The sequence below is a fragment of the Quercus lobata genome, chromosome 10, assembly GCF_001633185.2.
Source record: "Quercus lobata isolate SW786 chromosome 10, ValleyOak3.0 Primary Assembly, whole genome shotgun sequence".
In the NCBI taxonomy this organism is placed as follows: domain Eukaryota; kingdom Viridiplantae; phylum Streptophyta; class Magnoliopsida; order Fagales; family Fagaceae; genus Quercus; species Quercus lobata.
In genome coordinates this window covers 22,970,887-22,989,272 of record NC_044913.1, presented here as the reverse complement: position 1 = coordinate 22,989,272, position 18,386 = coordinate 22,970,887, and the positions used below count along the sequence as shown (strand labels likewise).

The 18,386-nt window shown below is 36.4% G+C and overlaps 1 protein-coding gene across 1 annotated transcript; it reads right to left on the bottom strand.

Moving 5' to 3' along the window:
- Positions 1 to 883: 883 nt before the first annotated feature.
- LOC115963998 (transcription initiation factor IIE subunit alpha-like) lies at positions 884 to 16,141 on the bottom strand. Its single transcript, XM_031083282.1, has 8 exons — positions 16,018 to 16,141; positions 14,384 to 14,509; positions 14,021 to 14,130; positions 13,698 to 13,881; positions 11,720 to 11,923; positions 10,249 to 10,482; positions 9,805 to 10,012; positions 884 to 1,365 (listed from the first exon to the last, which is right to left on the bottom strand). Exons 2-8 carry the CDS (start codon positions 14,420 to 14,422, stop codon positions 1,271 to 1,273), a joined length of 1,074 nt encoding a protein of 357 aa, XP_030939142.1. The 5' UTR covers positions 14,423 to 14,509; positions 16,018 to 16,141; the 3' UTR covers positions 884 to 1,270.
- Positions 16,142 to 18,386: the final 2,245 nt, after the last annotated feature.

Genomic DNA, 18,386 nt, shown 5'->3' with positions numbered 1-18,386 from the left:
GTGGAAAAGGACTTTGAATGGGATTTAGCAAAATGAGAGGCTCTTGTCGGATAGACCATATTGGAAAGATAGGTGTGTTTACCTTTACCATTTCAATGCTGATCCTGACTAGATCAAATTTGACCATTTGATTTTTAAACATCTTAACGTGGGAACCCTTAAGATCCATAAATTTTCAAAGAGTGGTTGGCCGTCCTCTAATAGGGGAAAACGATGATTACCAACTTTGTTTAAAGGTTTAATAAGTCAACCACTAAACTACAAACACACCCCACCAAATGTGACTAGCGTGGCTTTTCTTGGTGCACATGCTTTTTTTTGAATGCTAATCACTTAATTAATTTAAAGCTCGTTTCCTATGGATAGGTCTTTGATTTGATTTACTAAAACAGTGACTTTGTTCGGGTTTTATTAGTGAATCGAAGACTGATACCAAACCAAGAACACCGAACTCTGATATCAAATCTGGACCACCTCAAGAGAAGGAAAAGGAAATTTGCAACCATGTGATTATCTTACAATTAAAGCCTTAAGCAATCAAAGGTTTATTCCAAGTGCGCAACATCAGGGACCATAAATGACATGGGACATGACAACAAAGCTTTCATATATAACTTGAATGCATATTTACAGAGACAAGATTTGGGTTTTGATCAACCTGCCTCTGCTCATAAAATCCATACAATAAGACTCACTTTGTAACATATACGGAATTTTCCATAAACTAATCATGGGAAAATGAATTTTGAAAATTTTTAAAGTTCCGGAAATGCTTAAAAAAATGCACAACTGAATAGAGTAAATACTTTCTTTAAAAAAAAAGTGAATACAGAACGCCTACCCATATAAGTGAACACACAGGATGAAATGCGAGGTGATGATCTTGAAAAAAACTTAAGCTTATTTATTACCGCTGCTTTTTTCTACAGTTATGTCTACACAAAACATGCCATTACCGACAAAAACAAAACAAAAATATGAGTATTACATCCATTGAATCATAATTTATAACAATGCCATGCATTCTTTGGTGCTTAGCGCAGACTCCATCCGCATTAATAAAAGGCATTGCAAGAAGACCAAGATCAAGAACACATTGTATTTCATGAATCGAGGGTAAACATAACATATGGCTATAAGATAACAACATTCAGAAAAGTGCCAAGTTAGAAGAAAAATTTGCACTGATCACAACTTCAATTTCCCAAAAACTTTACTGGTAAAAGGAAGTCATGCTAATCCATCTACGAGGGGAGAAAAGCTGTGCTCTTTAACCTTCCTCCCAGTCTATATCATCCTCATCATCTCCTGAAGCATCAGCTTGAACATTCAAGTCATTCACTTTGTAATTTTCATTTGAATTGCCTGTAATAATTTATGAGAAACAGTGTTATAACCACCAATCTGTCATCCATTACTGGATAATCAATACCAAAAAATTAATATAAAAAAACACAAAACACATACAACCAAAAAAAAAAGAAACCCCTACTGGAAGGCATGATTTTCATCAACAGCCATCATTAATTTTCACAATGATGGTTGCACCTTCAGCAAAATAACTCAAACAAGGAGCTTTGCTTCAGTCCAACAAATGGAGATTTAAACTTCAGTTTGTAACATTCTGATTTCACAATGATCTTTAATTAAAGAAAAGCTTTTTTGAAGCTAAATTTGCAGAGTGGATCAATGACATTGCTTGAACGTTGTTTCCTAAATTATCTGCATAAGATGCATGACAAGGTGTTTTACACTAATTCCTGATAACAGGCCCCTTCTTAAAATGGTCATTTTATATAATTTTATTTTGGGACTAAGTGACATCACCTCCCCACATAAACAAGATGCTGAATCAAATTATACTAAACAATTTACATAGTCTCCTTAATTTGAGCTATATGCCTTCTAAAGAATCTACTCATGATCATCTTTCTTTCCAATGATCCATCAAAACACCCTGCTTTTTGTTACAATAAAGTTTCAGCCAGGAAACTGTTATTGATAGTTAGGTATTTTGAATCATGAATACAGTTGGTGCTGCCTAGCTGGTCCATAGAACTTCTTTACCTTGATTAGGCATTTGGTAATCAACACTATTACATAAAGGCCTCTCCAGTCTCCTCCTTACGGATGATCAACCCACTAAGTTGGAAAAAAAGATGGAGGAGAAAGCAATCACATATGGGTATCCCCATGCCCACGGGTAGGTATGGTTAAGGCACCAGCATGTGTGTGGACGTGGACACATGATATTTTACATGGCCAGAACTGGGGGAAAAACCATGGTAGATGGTTTTGTCGGTGTCCACTGTGTTTGGTATGATAGATTTTGTTAACTAATATGATTGGTACTATATGCCCAATCTCTGAAATATTTTTTATTATTAATTTTTAAATATTTATTTTTTGGTGACTGTTGTACAAATCACAAGAATGATTTCATTTGGGACACAGGACAACCAGTAATCACAAGAAATGTGCAGCATCGCATTGGTCACAAACACATGAAGCACGTACATCATCTCCACTAGCTCATAAGGGAGTGCAAATGACGATTATAGAATTATGTATTTTTGTGTTATTATAAAAAGGTCTTAGCCAGTGCACAAAACTCCCCTTTTTTGTGGGGTTTGGGAGAGGTGATTTATACTAATGGTAATTGTATTTAATTATATAAAACTAATGTAATTACCTTTGGACTTTTTATTTGACATTTTTATATGTATTAGGATGTAAAATTTAATATTTATTTTAAAAAATGAAGTAACACATCCAACAATATTTCCCTGTTATTGGAAAAAAAAGGCATTCCACAAGAATTCATAACCACACTTAAATATATTCAACATAATAAGCTTTCACTAGATTTCATCATTCCAAACGCAAATTTCCAAATGGATGCATTCTGTGAGAATGTATTCCACCAATAGAGTCACCAAAATATACCTTTAGTAGATTGCCTTACCCCACCTACTTTATTAATAAGAAGTAGCTAACCACCATTATATAGAGACTTTATATCCTACAACAACAATTTATTTTTCAACGCATGGATTACACATACACCCGATGGGTATTTTTTTTATTTTAAGTAAATAATTAAAAATCAAATAAAAAGAGTCACCCAAGTACACTGGCTGTATACAAGGGGACACATGAACATGCAACCTATGGGAATTTATCCTATGACTTGACCCCTCATCCCCATTTTTAAGAGAGGATAAGATTAAGATACCACTTAAGTTAGTACAATATTTCATAGTTTTCCAAATCCCTTAAAGATTTTCAACATTTAAAACTTTTTTTTTTATTCATCATTTTCTCTTGTCATTGAAGATTCCTTCCTCACATTGAATATCTGTGGTAGGAAAAAAAAATGAAGGAGTCCGTCGTGAAAATCTGTAGTGCTTCCCATATAGCATAGCAACTAAAGAATTAGTTATGTCTACAGCTATTTATTCGTGTCTGTTACATGTCAACTATTCATGCCAATGACAACTAAAGGATTAATTAGTTTTATTAGTATTTTTATTTAGGTTAGGATTATTTTTATAATCCAATAAGTAGGTTTTCTATAGCAATTAGAATTAGGGATAGTACTCCTACATAAGCTAAGTAGTGTACTCCTATTAAAAAGAGATTATTTTGATGAGTAAAGTTTCTATTGAAGTTTTCTCCATGGTCTGGTGCTGATTACAGCCAACCCAAGGAGCTAACTTCTAATGTTTCTCCCTTACTTGAAGCTGACTCCAAGCAAGCCTAGGTGCTGCTCCTAGGTCATCTATCCCTATATTTCCTGTTGTTTAATTTTCATGTTACAAAGTTCTGATTTGTCCTGCATCAGGGTAAACCACCTCTCAACCTGATTCTAAATGAAAAATATCAAGTTTCTGACCAACCTCCGCCTTCAACTTAGTAGACAGTTCAGTTGAAATCCTCTCATAAAATCTATCAATACTATCATCCACCATACACCCAACCCACCCAAAATCCTATCACAAAATCTATCAATCACTATCATCCACCATACACCCAACCCATGACTATGAAACCCCTCTAAATCATTATTCATGGTAGCAACACCCCAAACACCACCCCCAATGTTGCACCACAGCCCACCCTAGAAGCCACATAACAATAAGACACCACCACAAGAGCACCACAAACACAATCCACACAGCCATCCTTGATAGTGTTACAAAAGGAGAAGAGGAGGGCAATAGGATGGTCAAATTGTGTGATTTGTAGTCTTTCAAAAATGTAGTAATTAATACTGCCTTTACACCAACAGCTACTGGGAAGGAAACCACAAAGTGTGGAGCGAGATATTAGGGATACATCACAAGTCAAAGATCACCCGGAATTAAATGTCCGTTTTATTTTTAAAATGGGCAAATGGGAAATAAGTAGTGAAATGGGCTGATGTGGAGCCCATTAGTGGTGAACCACATAGTTTTGTCCCTAAATTTCCTACTGTGGGCCAAGCATCTAAAAACTTTTGAAGACTATAGGAGCAGCAGCACCACTCAACAGGCCCAACAACAAAGCCCAATCAATTAGAAACTAATATCACCGTTCCTTTGGAGCCTCAAATGCGAGATTTAGTTCTCTGCAATGGACAGACCTCTTCCCACACAGAATCACCAAACACAAAAGGCGATAGTCTCATTGAGCCGATCTCATCGGGACTTTGTCACCTTCACCCATTCACCGCAGCTGCTGTCCATCACATCTCTGGCAACTCTAGTAACTGGATGTTGCAATTTAGCGACGGTAGGCGACTTATTCTCCCTTTGAATTCTCGTGAAGGGCTGTAATCTTCACTGGGTTCCATATATCACTGAGTGATGATCGGGATAATTTTGAGAAGAAAAAAGCATTGATAGCGGTGGAAGAGACGCCAAACTCTGGTGAGGGCCGGTACAACATGGGGGAGGGCAGAGCATATGACACTGATAACAATTCATCAGTTCCAAGTCTAGGTGAGAATGTTACGGCTGGCCCAAATTCTGAGTTGGCTTTGACTGGACTTGATGGGGAGGAACCAATTTGGGTGAAGCCATTGATGGTGTCAGATACCAGCAGCTAATGAGAGGGAAGATTTTTTCTTTAATGATGATGAAAGCCGATCACAACGGCAACAACAATCTAGCTGGGTGATGAAAAGATTTAATGGGTTTGGGAAATATATGGGTGTGAGGACCGATGGTTTTGAGGAGGCTATCATGGAGTTGATGAGTGCTATGGAAGTTAATGTGGAAGATGATCTTGAAGGTTTACTCCAAAGAAATAGTTAAGAAACTAGAGGGCATTGTGAGTTGAAGAATTTGATTACTAATGTTAACAACGAGGTTGGGAGCTCCAAAAGAAGAACAAACAACAGTGGGAGGGTGAAACCAGAATTATAAATTTGAAGCTACTTTCATGGAATGTAAGGGTCTGATGACATCTCAAAAAGGTTGAGGGTGAAGAATTTACTTAAGCAATGGAAGGCAGATGTAATTTGTCTACAGGAAACCAAGTTGAAGCATGTAACTAGAGGTAGTTTAAGTTCCTTGTGGGGTAGCCAGTTTGTTGATTGGTTATTTGTGGGTTCAATTGGGGCTTCTGGGGGTATCCTGCTTATGTGGGATAAAAGATTTATGGAGAAGGTGGATGAAGCAGTGGGGGACTATTCTGTGTCTGGTCGTTTCAAGATTTTGTCTTCAGGTTTTCAATGGGCATTCACTAGGGTACATGGGCCAACTTCTAATGCTGATAAGAGACTGATGTGGGAGGAACTAGCTGGGGTGAATAGTTGGTGGATGTGCCTTGGTGTGTGGGGAGAGATTTTAATGTGGTTCGTTGCCCTAGAGAAAGAATGGGTGCAGAGTTTATTACTCCTGCAATGCGAGGATTCCCAGACTTTATTTTTGAACATGGGCTGATGGATTTCCCTTTGGAGGGTGGTGCTTTCACATGGTCTAATAGTTTATCTAGATCTTGGATTGATAGGTTTATGGTATCTTTGACTATGAAGGAGCAATTTTCCATGATGACTCAAAGACGACCCCCACATTTATTATCAGACCATTTTCCTATTCTTTCAGAGTGCAAAGTCTTACGTAGGGGACGAAGCCCTTTTCATTTTGAAAATACGTGGTTGAAGGCAGATGGGTTTACTGACTTGGTAAAAAATTGGTGGGATTCTTCAGTTTCATGGTACGCCGAGCTTTGTTTCGGCTAATAAACTCAAGGCCCTCAAATTAGATTTGAAGAAGTGGAATGAAACAGTTTTTGGTGATATAGCTCGACAGAAAGTTTCTCTACTAGGATGTATTCCGGCTGTGGATGAGATTGAAGAGACTAGAAGTCTAGAACCTTGCTAGAAGGGGAACAATGTGAACGCTATCAGGCTAAAGCGGATCTTGAGAGAATTATGTTGATGGAGGAAATTAGTTGGAGACAAAAATCTCGGCTGCTTTGTTTGAAGGAAGGGGATAAACAAAGTTCTTTCATAGACTTGCAAACTCTCATCACCGCAACAACAACATAGGGCGATTATTGGTGGATGAGGAGGAGATAAACAATCAGGATACCATCAAGGAAAAGATAGTGGAATTTTATAAGGCTCTTTATTCAGAGTCAAGTATCCATAGGCCCTTGCTGGATGGAACAGAATTTTCTGTTTTGGAAGACAAAATGTCTTGCTGGCTGGAAAGATGTTTTTCAGAGGATGAGGTGGTATCCAATATGAATGGGGATAAAGCACCAGGTCTGGATGGGTTCACAATGTCTTTTTTCCAATCTTGTTGGGGTATTCTAAAGGAAGATGTTATGAAGGTATTTCATTATCTCCATGCTCACGGTTATTTTGAAAAAAGTCTTAATGCTATACATTCATTACCCTCATTCCAAAAAAGCGGGGCAGTGGAGATAAAGGACTTCCGGCTGATTAGTTTGATTTCTGGGGTCTACAAGATCCTGGCAAAGGTTTTGGCTAATAGGCTTGAAAAGGACCTTAATAAAGTGGTGTCTGAACCTCAAAATGCCTTTGTCAAAGAGCAACAAATATTGGATTCAGTGTTGATTGCAAATGAATGTTTAGACAGCCACCTTAAATCTGGAATTCCTGGGGTTTTGTGTAAGTTGGATTTGGAGAAAGCATTCGATCATGTGCATTCGAATTCCCTGTTGTATGTGCTTCAAAGGTGTGGGTTTGGTTCTAGATGGAGGCAGTGGATTTTTTCATGTATTTCCACAGTTCGTTTTTCTGTGCTTGTTATGGAGGCCCTCAGCCAGATGTTAGAGAGAGCTAGAATTTGAGACAAGGGGACCCTTTATCCCCTCCCTTGTTCATGATTATTATGGAGGCCCTCAGCCAGATGTTTGAGAGAGCTAGAATTGGCAACTTCGTTTCAGGTTTTTAGTGGGTGGAAATTCTAGGGGCCAATTAGAGATCTCTCATCTTTTATTCACAAATGATGCTTTGATTTTTTGTGCAGTGAATCCAGAGCAAATTTGGCATTTGAAAACAGTGTTTGTCTGGTTTCAGATTGTATCTTGTTTAAAAATAAAATTGGGGAAATCTGAACTGGTTCTGGTTGTAGATGTACAAAATGTTGAAACTTTGGCTGGTATTTTAAGATGTAAAGTGGCATCGTTACCCATGACTTATCTGGGGCTTCCCTTAGGTGCTACTTTCAAGGCAAAAGCTATTTGGACTGGTGTGCTGGAGAAAATGGAGTGGTGGTTGGCCGGGTGGAAAAGATTAGATCTTTCTTAAGGGGGCCGAATCACTTTATTGAAGAGAACCTTATCCAGCCTGCCTTATGGAATTACATCAGAAATGGATAGGATGATTTTTATCCTTTTATCATCTTTAAAGCGGGGGATGGTTCTTGTATTAAATTCTGGCATGATCCATGGTGTGAGGGGCTTCCTTTGAAAAATATCTTCCCAAAACTTTACAATATTGCTAGTAACAAGGATGCTTCGGTGGCTGAGTTGTTGTTGTCCTCAAAGGCAAACTACCATTGGAATATCAGATATACTTGACCGGTTCAAGATTGGGAGTTGGAGTCGGTTGTATAATTTATGGACCTTATTTATTTTGGATCTTGGAGAAGGAATGGGGTGGGTAAAATTTGTTGAAAACTCTCTACTAGGTGTGTTTCTGATGTTCGTTCTTATTATAGGGCCTTACAGCCCAAAAATCCAGATTCTTTTCCATGGAAACCAAACATGCCTCCAAAGGTTAGTTTCTTTATTTGGACAGCGGCTTTGGGGAAAATTTAACCGTTGATAATTTAAGGAGGCGAAAAGTGGTGGTGGTGGATTGGTGTTGTATGTGCAAGAGGAATGGGGAGACTACTGACCACTGACCACTTACTCCTACACTGCCCAGTATCTCAAGAGTTGTGGAATATGGTGTTCACAATTTGGGGTCGGGTTGGCTTCTTTTTTAATAAAATTTTTCGTTACCAATCAAAAAAAAAAAAATTTGGGATTCATTGGGTCATGCCGTGTAGTGTTGTGGAACTTTTGGCATGTTGGTCAAACAAGTTCAACAAACTCAGATCTAAGGTGCTTTGGAGAATGATCCCTCATTGTCTAATGTGGGTCATTTGGAGGGAAAGGAATACATGTATCTTTGACGGGAATGAAAGATCAATTCATGCGTTGAAACTTTTCTTTTTTCAAACTTTGTTTGATTGGGAAAATGCTACAGGTGTTTTTACTTTTATTTCTTTACTAGATATGCTTGATTTTTGTACTTTCATTGTTACTTTTTTTTTCCCCCGTTGCTTCTAGCACACGGCCATGTGCTTTTTTCCCTTTGTATTTTCTCTTCTTTTTTCAATGAAGTAAGGATTGTCAACAATATGAGAGAGAGAGAGAGAGAGAGAGAGAGAGAGAGAGAATAAATGAGGGATAAGGTCAGAGGGCACGTGTCAACGTCAGGTAGAAATGAAATCTCAATAAACAATGCCTGCATGCTGCATTTAAACCTATAAGCATTTTAACTATTTTGATCAGCATAGGTTGCTCATGTTTTCCATTTCCACACCCAATGCCTGACCAAAACCTAAAAAGAATTTAAAGAAAACACCCGACCTCCAACCTCGTAGGCCTTCGAAGCCAATCATAGACGGCCTCAAGTCAGTCCAGGACAGGTGGGTTGCATGGGTTGAATGGGTATATACAGACCCCTATTTGCCACTATAAAATTCCATACCAGCTTTTAACCATTCCAATAACTCTTTACTAATTTTTCAGCTGCCAATACAGAACATCACCTCTAGGGAAATCCAAAGCACAAGATTCAAAATTATCAAGATTCAAGCAGCATAAAATCACTAGTTCAAATTTACATTCTATAACAATTAGCACTTCAACTGGAGCAACCAATAGCCTTGTAGCCTAATAATATTTGATATTTCTCTTCCTTGTGATAGAGGAGGTGCAACATTCAACCTATGATAAGTGTGAAGATTTTTTGTGATCTATGGGATAAGGAGATCAATTCTATCGTTTGAAGGGGGGAAAATAACTACAGCAACAATTCCAACATTGTAAGAACTTCTGTAGCATGGAAAATTTTCAAACATATTAGTAATTTGTCATTATTTACATCAGGTCATTTACTGAACATCTATCACATGACAACTTCATAATTACCGATTAGTAAAAGCTGGAAATCATATAAGTATCTTAATCATTTGTTAGCTTGGACGTTAACTGATTATTAAAAGGTTATAAAAAATCCAAAACATCCAGAAAAATTCTTGAAGTTTTAACACAAATGAAAAGATTGGTACTTACCAGCAACTGGAGCCTCTTCCCATTCCACATCATCATCTCCCTCATCCTCGTCACGTTTTGACTTTATCCCAACTTGGCGATTAGAAGTCGTGTCAGAAACACCGTTCAAGGAGTGTGTATTTGACAATTCATGTTCTTTCTTAGCAGCTTCGTCCAATTCTTGCTGTTTCTTGAGTAAAGCAGCGTAATATGCTTTGATATACTCATCCTATCACATTATTAAGAAGCATAAATGAAGTGATATTGGATGAAGAAAAAAATGAAAATATTTGCTTAGTAAAAAAATATACTATAAAAAGAGGAAAAAAACCTTTTTGGCATATATAAAAACAAGAAACAAAAAGAGGGGGAAATGAAAAAAAAAAAAAAAAAAAACTATATGAATCAGATTAAGACAAGAAATAAAATAATAGTTCATCTCTGTTATTTTCTTATTGCATGAACCTGTATATTCTTCTTATCATCATTTTCAATTGTTGCCTTTTTGTCATCTGAAAATTCTACAGCTGCTGAACTGCCATCCATCCTCAACTCCTGCTTGACCTCTCCCCGTTGTTCCTTTGTGAGGTTCATTCCTTCCTTGATCATCCATGGTGGCAAAACTTTCAGAGATGAAGTTTCAGTTTCAGATTTAATATTCTCTCCCTTGCCTTCAGTCCCAGAAAAGTCAACTTCAACCTGCCAAGACCCAGTCATAAACTGCTTATAATCTGTAGTAATTAACAAACAAAATACTGCATAATCAAAAGTGGCTGTAGTATATGGTCAGATGAATGACCCGCTTGGAGCTCGTATGACAGTTGGTTTAACTGCCATAACTTTGACAGAATATTTCCTAGATGTTAATGAATAAGACAATATCTCATACCATCCAATTTATTTAATGAAAGAGATGTTGAAAGAATGTAAATAAGGGGTTCCACACCCAACATTTTTTTTTTGGATAAGTAGAGAAAATTTTATTCAAAGTCATAAAAAAGAGTCACCCAAGCATACAGGAAGTATACAGCAGGGGACCAAAACAATCAAATACATAAATTACAAGCATCCATCAAATCATAGACCGAAAAAATAGAATGATTTCCTAAAAAGGAGTCACCCAACAATTAATGATGATATACCTCTGGTCTATAAATATTTGATTGCCAGAAAATCACTTCTGCGGAATATCTCGGGTGTTTACACTTTACAATGATAGAATATAGGTTCACATTTTTTTTTTTTTTTTAATAACAAGATCACATATTTTGGTAATACAAGAAGTAAATCTCCTTCAGTTTAGGGAATTTAAGAACCCAAACAGTTTGTTGGCCACAAACCAAACTTTTCTGAATAAATCAGTCATTGCTAAAGATTTAGTCATAATTTGATGAAGAGTTCCTTCCCAATCTATCTTGGACAAAACAGATAATGCAGCATTAATGTAAATCAACCAATGTATATCAGATACCAGTGATACAAATAATCAGAATATTCCTACAGTTAAATGGCATGTACAAAGTCCTCAAGAAGGATGAAGGAGGTCTATCACCAATATTTTACTCAAGAAAAGAACACACATCAGAACTATGACCCTTAAAAGTAGCTATTAATGAAGTCAGAAATTCTGACTGGCATTTAAGTAGACATGCAATTTAGGAAACTTACATACAGCTTGGGATCTTAACCAAAAACATTGAACGTGATTAAAGTTTAAAATTAATATTATATAGTCAAGAGCCTAGTAACTCAATTGGAACCTCCTAGTGTTTCCAACAAAGATATCCAGGGTTCAAATCCCCCCTCCCCCAACCATTGAATTATCTTTAAAAAATCAATATTATAGAATTTTAAGAAACAAGGAAGCTTTTATTGCTCCAACTCAAATCTCAAAGCTAATAGATAAGATGGGCAAGAGAGATGAGAACAAGGTTACCTTGGTGTCTCCAACAAAAGGCAATGACGTTCCACCATAACCCAATCCCTGGGAAGATTTGGAAGGATCAATAGCACCGGAATCACCATTTGCTGCACGCACAGCAGCACTTGCTCGAGCTTCCCATGCATGAAGCGTGCCAAATTCAGGAACAGGTAAGTCTTTTACTCTAGTGAGTTGATCTATTAATGGCTTAAGCTGTACCTGCACTCATTCCATTTTGCCAGCTCAGAAAGAATGACAATGTAGTTTACATAAGAACCGTAACCAGCATAAATTTCTTGTAAAATGAGAAGAGCTGCTTTAAGCAAACCAAAATGAAGGCCAGCTCTCCCAAAAAAAAAAAACACCTAATCTTGATAATGACTGCCAACCCATTGATGAATGACTTTTGTAGCAAAAATGAGTACAACTGACACATAAGTAATATGTCATCATGCTGAAGGCCATCGCATGCATGCACATATACACATACAAAAGTAAAAAGGGCTAGAGAAATGAATGCTACCATTACATAGTGTCGGGCAAGGGCAAAATGTTTGAAGCACTTGAAGGAGATGCACAGATACCTATGAATTCCTAACTATAAAAAAAAAAATTAAAAAAAAAAGAAGGGGGAATACCTATGAATTCCTTTCATGAATTTTGTAGAAACTGAAATTTTGTATGAAGGACAATCTTAGATCTACATACATGATGCAACTGCAGCGCATTTTCTTGTGTATACAAGAAAAGTAGTAAATAGTGTATTTTGAAATATCAGCACTATTCTTATTTCCACACCATCTTCCAAATGCAATATCTAACAATTCAAAGGTTTTGTCAAGGACCAATAATTCAGTTTCAGAGTGGGCCAAACATAATGCAAATCCAACATCTGAAAACCTATAATAAGATTTCTCAAGTAGGTAATCATGTGCTCTGTATTCTGCATTCATTGCATACATGGGGGATATATGCCCTCCAAGATCTGTGCAAGAGAAAGCAAGTGGATATTCTGGAGTTCTTCGAAATGATTCATACAGATAATCAAGTCCCTATAGACACCTTTTTCCTACTTACACAGATCTTTTTTGGAGAATTAAGCTGGATCCAGGAAGGCCACTACAAACAACCAGAGAGAAAGGTATTCCCAAGCAATTAACTGGACTTCAGCAGTTTAAACCGCCTATTATATATAGGATAACCTTCAAACCCTATCCTACTACAACAAAAAAATGGGTCCAAATATAGGAAACTTTTTTTTAATAAGTGAAATCTTAAATCAGTGTGCCTCATGTATGCAGGCAGTGTACTAGGGTAGCTACAAAACACCACTGAGAGTTACAAATATCTAAAAATTCCTCCAAATTGGAAAATGAATTGCCACTCAACACATCAAAAAACAATTTTAAATCCAACAAGTGTTCAGCCCCTTCAAATATGCATTGGTTGTGTTCTTTCCAAATGGTCCACATGATGCATAAAGGAATAGCCCCCATAAATCAGCATTTCAGAGTCTACCAAAACTCTCTTTCAAACAAGCTAACAAATCCAACTTCCTCTTAGGCATAACCCAGTGAGGTCACTAAACATAAAAATCTTAGATATCTCTCTATGTAAACTTGTTTAAACCCATAGGTAATTTTCTTTTCTTTTCATTTTTTTTTTTTTTTTCAATTAGTAATATTTATTCCTAATATCTACCCCAGCTAGCCCTCCTTCACAGCTGCAAATTTGAAGGGAAATTCCCTTCCAATTTCAAATCGCACACACACACTACAGATAAATATTTTCTGGTAAGAATTATAACAAATTGAGTAATAGAAAAATATGAAAATTGGATAACAATGGTAACTATCATAAACCATAACCAATTTAACAAAAAGACTACAGCCTTCATATCATTTCATATTTAGGCATCACATCCAAGGCAAGAGAAAAGTATGAACACATTAATATATATATATATAGTCAAATAGTTATGATAAAGGTAAACCTCCAAGTTTTGAAGCATGTCCTTTAACTTTTCACGCCTTCGCCTTCTTGCATTGTCATCTCCATCTCCTCCTTCTTGAGCAGCTAACTTGTCACTCTCAGCCACAAGTTCTCCATTACAACTTTCACAATGAAAAAATTCATCCTCCATAGAAATCAACCGTAATGCATCCAATGCAGTGTACCTGAACATTTGAAACTCAACTTTTAGAAATATTAAATTCATCCAGACTTGTGTGCATGCAAGCATGTGTGTGTGTGTGTGACTTACACATTCTTTTTTTGATAAGTAAATTAAAAAGAAAAATCAGCAGTTAATGAGACCTTTTCCCACAGTTGGGGCATATATACTCCTGAACTGTATTCTTGTTGTCCAATTCATCTTTCAGTTTTTTCTTCATACGGTGCAATCTGTACCTGACGACATCATAGATCTGCAACACACCAACGCCATTTTTCATTTAGGCCTTTTAGCAGTAGCCAAAATATGGTCAACATCTAATTAACTGGAGAAATGGATAATCAAGATTGAACCAAAAAAAAAAAAAAAAACCCATAAAAAGAGAAGGATCATTTTTCCTTCTCTGTCTAATTAAATCACTAAAAAATGAAGGTATGAACTTATTAAAAATTAAATATTAAAATATATATATATGCATAGAGAGAGAGAGAGAGAGAGAGAGAAACCTGAGCATAATCCAGACAACAGTAGGAGTGAGTGTGCATCTTAACCTTTTCTTCCCCCTCTTTTAGAGGATGACCATCAGCTGTGGCAGCTACAGCAGCACTATATATCTTCGCACCCTTAGCTGTCTGTGGTAAAACCAGACAACATATGGCGTATGAAGAATATATCTAAATAAAAGGGTTTATATAATTGAGCCAACAGCTAGTATGCATGAACTTCATGAGAAAATGAACAAGCAACAACAAGAGCGGCTGAAAACATTGAAGAACCAAAAGAAAGTTACTTTCTAGTAGGATAAGTATGACATGTACATTAAATAATTCTAGTAGAAACAAAAGAACACTCATCAAATAAATGGTAAGAATTGCACAATGTAGAACCCAGGGGGGTGGGGGGGGATTGGTTAGAAATAGGGCATATGCGAATATTATTTTTCCTGATTAGTTATGCAGTAAGCTAAGGTTATGGATATTGGAAATTTTATGAATTCCATTTATAAAAGCCTTAATGCATTCTAAGTTATTGGTTTTTTTGTTGGGCTGTGATTAGAAGGCAGAAAAATGGCTATGCTTGAAATTCCAGGAACTTTATTAGGAACAAGACCTTTAGGAGTGCTAGAGATCAGGCCTTAGTGCAATGGCAAACATCTTCCACCCAAAGCGACAGGTCATGGGTTCAAGTTCAGAAATCAGCCTCTCCAAATTAAAGCTGGGGGGTAAGACTACCACCCACCAATCACCTCTCCCAGACCGCACAATAGAGGGAGCTTCAAGCACTAAGTATGACCTTTAGGAGTGCTAGGGTTAAGGTCTAATGCTGGCATATTGCAGGAAATAAAAGAGAATATTAAAGAGAAAAAAGAAAGCATCTTCTAGGCCCTACAAAAAGGGTTACATCAATTCTCTTATTTGATATAGGACAGCTCCAAAGGAGTACCTCAAGCTCATTTAATGTGTTTGATTAAGGCAAGAGATATGTTAAAGACCTATTTCTTTTAAAAATATGGTATGGAATATGGTTCCCTTGTGTTGTGTCACATTTAGAGGGAGAGAAATAGGACCTTGAAGGGATAATACTGAGAAGCTTAAATCCCAATTTATTGCTTCCTTATTCCTTTGGGTGGGAGGAGGCTTTTGAATTTGTGTGATTTTATCGACTCTTTGTACCGTTCATTTCTAGGGATTCATGTGGGGGGTACAACTAGCATACTTCATGTTGCCCCTATTGAATTGTTTGTCATATTAGTTCGATGCAATTTTCTTTACTTATCAAATAATTTGAGCTAAGAATTTGTACTAGATGTCACAGTTGTCACCAAATAAGTTTGTATTGAAGGTATTAACACATACTATGAATATTATTAACAAGGCCCGGTTGCAAGATTAAAAGGGTTAGTAAAAAAGCGCAAAAACTTAAAGAAGAGAACAAGATTATAGCCCTCACACCTATGCTTCTTTTCCATGAATAAAACTACCAAACTAGAACACATATACAAAATGAGGCCTAAATTGCACTGTAACAACTTGGTTTAATTATTGAATTCTTCATTTGAACAAAATTATACAGACAAACTAATACACTGTATGCTCAATTTAAGTCTAAAACAGACTAGTACTAGTTGAACAACACAGACCTCTCTTCTATGATCTCGAGTAACTAGTTTTTCTTCCTCGAAGAATCTCAGAGTTCGACGAAGCTGCTTCGAGTGCAGTTTCAAGTCCTTTGCCAAATCTTCTTCTCTTACCCATTGTCGTCTATCAATTCAATATAAAGTTCAGTTTTTACAACAACAAAAAAATACGTCTAAAAAACAGTGAACAACAAAAAAAAAAAAAAAAAAAAAAAAAAAATCCATGTTTTCACAAAAGCAACGAATCCTAGTTTAGGTTGCCATCGAGGGACCACGACGTGCGGTTCCTTGGGTGTGTCCACTGCGGGGGGCCTTAGTTTTTGGGTGATTAATCTCGCTGTCGGTCGGTTTGTCCATCGTAGAAACCTGCGCCGTAGTCGTTCAACCAACTGCTGTGTTTTTTCAAATTTTCATTCAACTTCGTGGCAAAAAAGCACAACATAAATTTTCAAATTTATCTAAACTAAGTTTTCGAAAAATATCAAAAAATTTTGGGATTTCAAGAAAGTGTACTTGTTGAAAGGCTCGACGCTCATGTTCTTGGGGGTTGCTGGTTGATTCGTGAGAGAGAGAGAGAGATCTACTTGTGGGCGGCGACGACTTCAACGGTCATATAGCGGGCGGTGGTGCCGCCGACGAGTAGCGGCGTCTCCGATGACGAGTTCTCCGCTTGGGGGTGAGTTGGTAGAGAGAGAGAGAGAGAGGGAGGGAGGTTTGAGAGAGATTTTTTGGAAAAAAATTGTTTACTCTCTGGTAAAAAAGGTTAGAGTTTTCATAGGAATCCAATAGTTTTTGTCAAGTCAAATTCCGAAGAGGTCGAATTTTTCTTTTAAAAAACTCCTTTTTTATGAAATTTAAAATTTTTATTAAAAAAACACTTTTTTTATGTTTCTAAATCTGCCCTTTTATTTTTTTTTTTCTTCCCTTTTATTTTTTGGGTTTAAATAAATTTAATGTTGCTAGGGAGATTAGAACCAGAATCTATTTTTTATAAAGTTTCAACTTATAGGTTGGCTTTTGTGATTTTTACTCTTTATCAACAGACCAAAAATCTCTTATTCGACAATTAAAAACTTTACTAGTTAGACTAACTAGAACCCACATAATCTATTTGATCGTACTTTGTGGTTTTGTTTGTAGGTAGTCTTTATCCATGGCCTTTTATGATAAATTTTGTGTTTTTTAAAAATTATTTTGTTACAAAGCTTCTATTGCAAATTATTTAGTTATATAGATAGTGTTTGAATTGGGTGAAAACTGAGTTATATAACTCAATTTTTCTGAAATTTTGCCTCGAGTTTCACATTTGCCACCTATGATTTAATTGCACAAAACTCAATTTTGGAGAAATCGAGTTTTACTTTGAACTCGATTTTGAAAAAATTGAGTTCAAAAAATGTTACATAACTAAATAAGTTGTGATACATAATTTTCACGTGGGTTCTAGTTAGCTCAACTGGTAAAGTCTTTAATGGTTGAATAAGAGATCTGTGATTCAATCTCCATCTACACCAAAAATCAATTGGTGTCTTGGTCTGATAATAAAGAATTATCATCATTAGTGGACGTCATCAATTGAAACTCTCTAAAAAAAATCACAAAATTGAATATTTAGAATTTTAAACCAAAAAAAAAAAAAAAACCATATATTCATTGTAGGGTCTCGATTTACAATCCAAGCCCAAAATGTATGAGATGTTGGCCCAATGAGCCCAATACAATAAATTTGTAGAGAATGGGTTGAAGAACTAGATCCTAATAAATTGAACAACGGATATGTTTTATTTGAACAACTGTCAAACACAAATAAGAGATTTGATCTTAATATATTTTCAGACCGAGGAGATCCCCTTGTATAAATTAATCACAAATAGATACAAAGATATTTTAGATTACTACAGTCTTTTCTCTCTATTTTTCCCCATCCCTTTCCATGAAGAGTCTTTTGCATTATATATCCTCCTTTGGACCATCTTCATCCTACGTCTGTTGATCATCTGAGTCCTTACTTGAGTACCTGTCCTATCAGACACTCTCTCTGGTTTTCTGTGAGTTGTGGTAGCCAAGGTAGCACTGTTCAAAGGTATTCTCCACATAAATGCGGCCAATTAAACCTATCCGTTGTTCAATTCATTAGGGACTAATTCTTCAACCCACTCTCTACAAATTTATTTTATTGAGCTCATTGGGCCAACATCCCATACATTTTGGGCTTGGACTGTAAATCAAGACCCTACATTCATATACATAACATTGAACGAATAGCAATGCTATATACACAAAAATTTTGAAAACATTTTTTATACCAATTGAGTTGACAATCTTCTATTGATTTTCATTTGAGCTCACTATTGGCATAATTTTTTTTATCT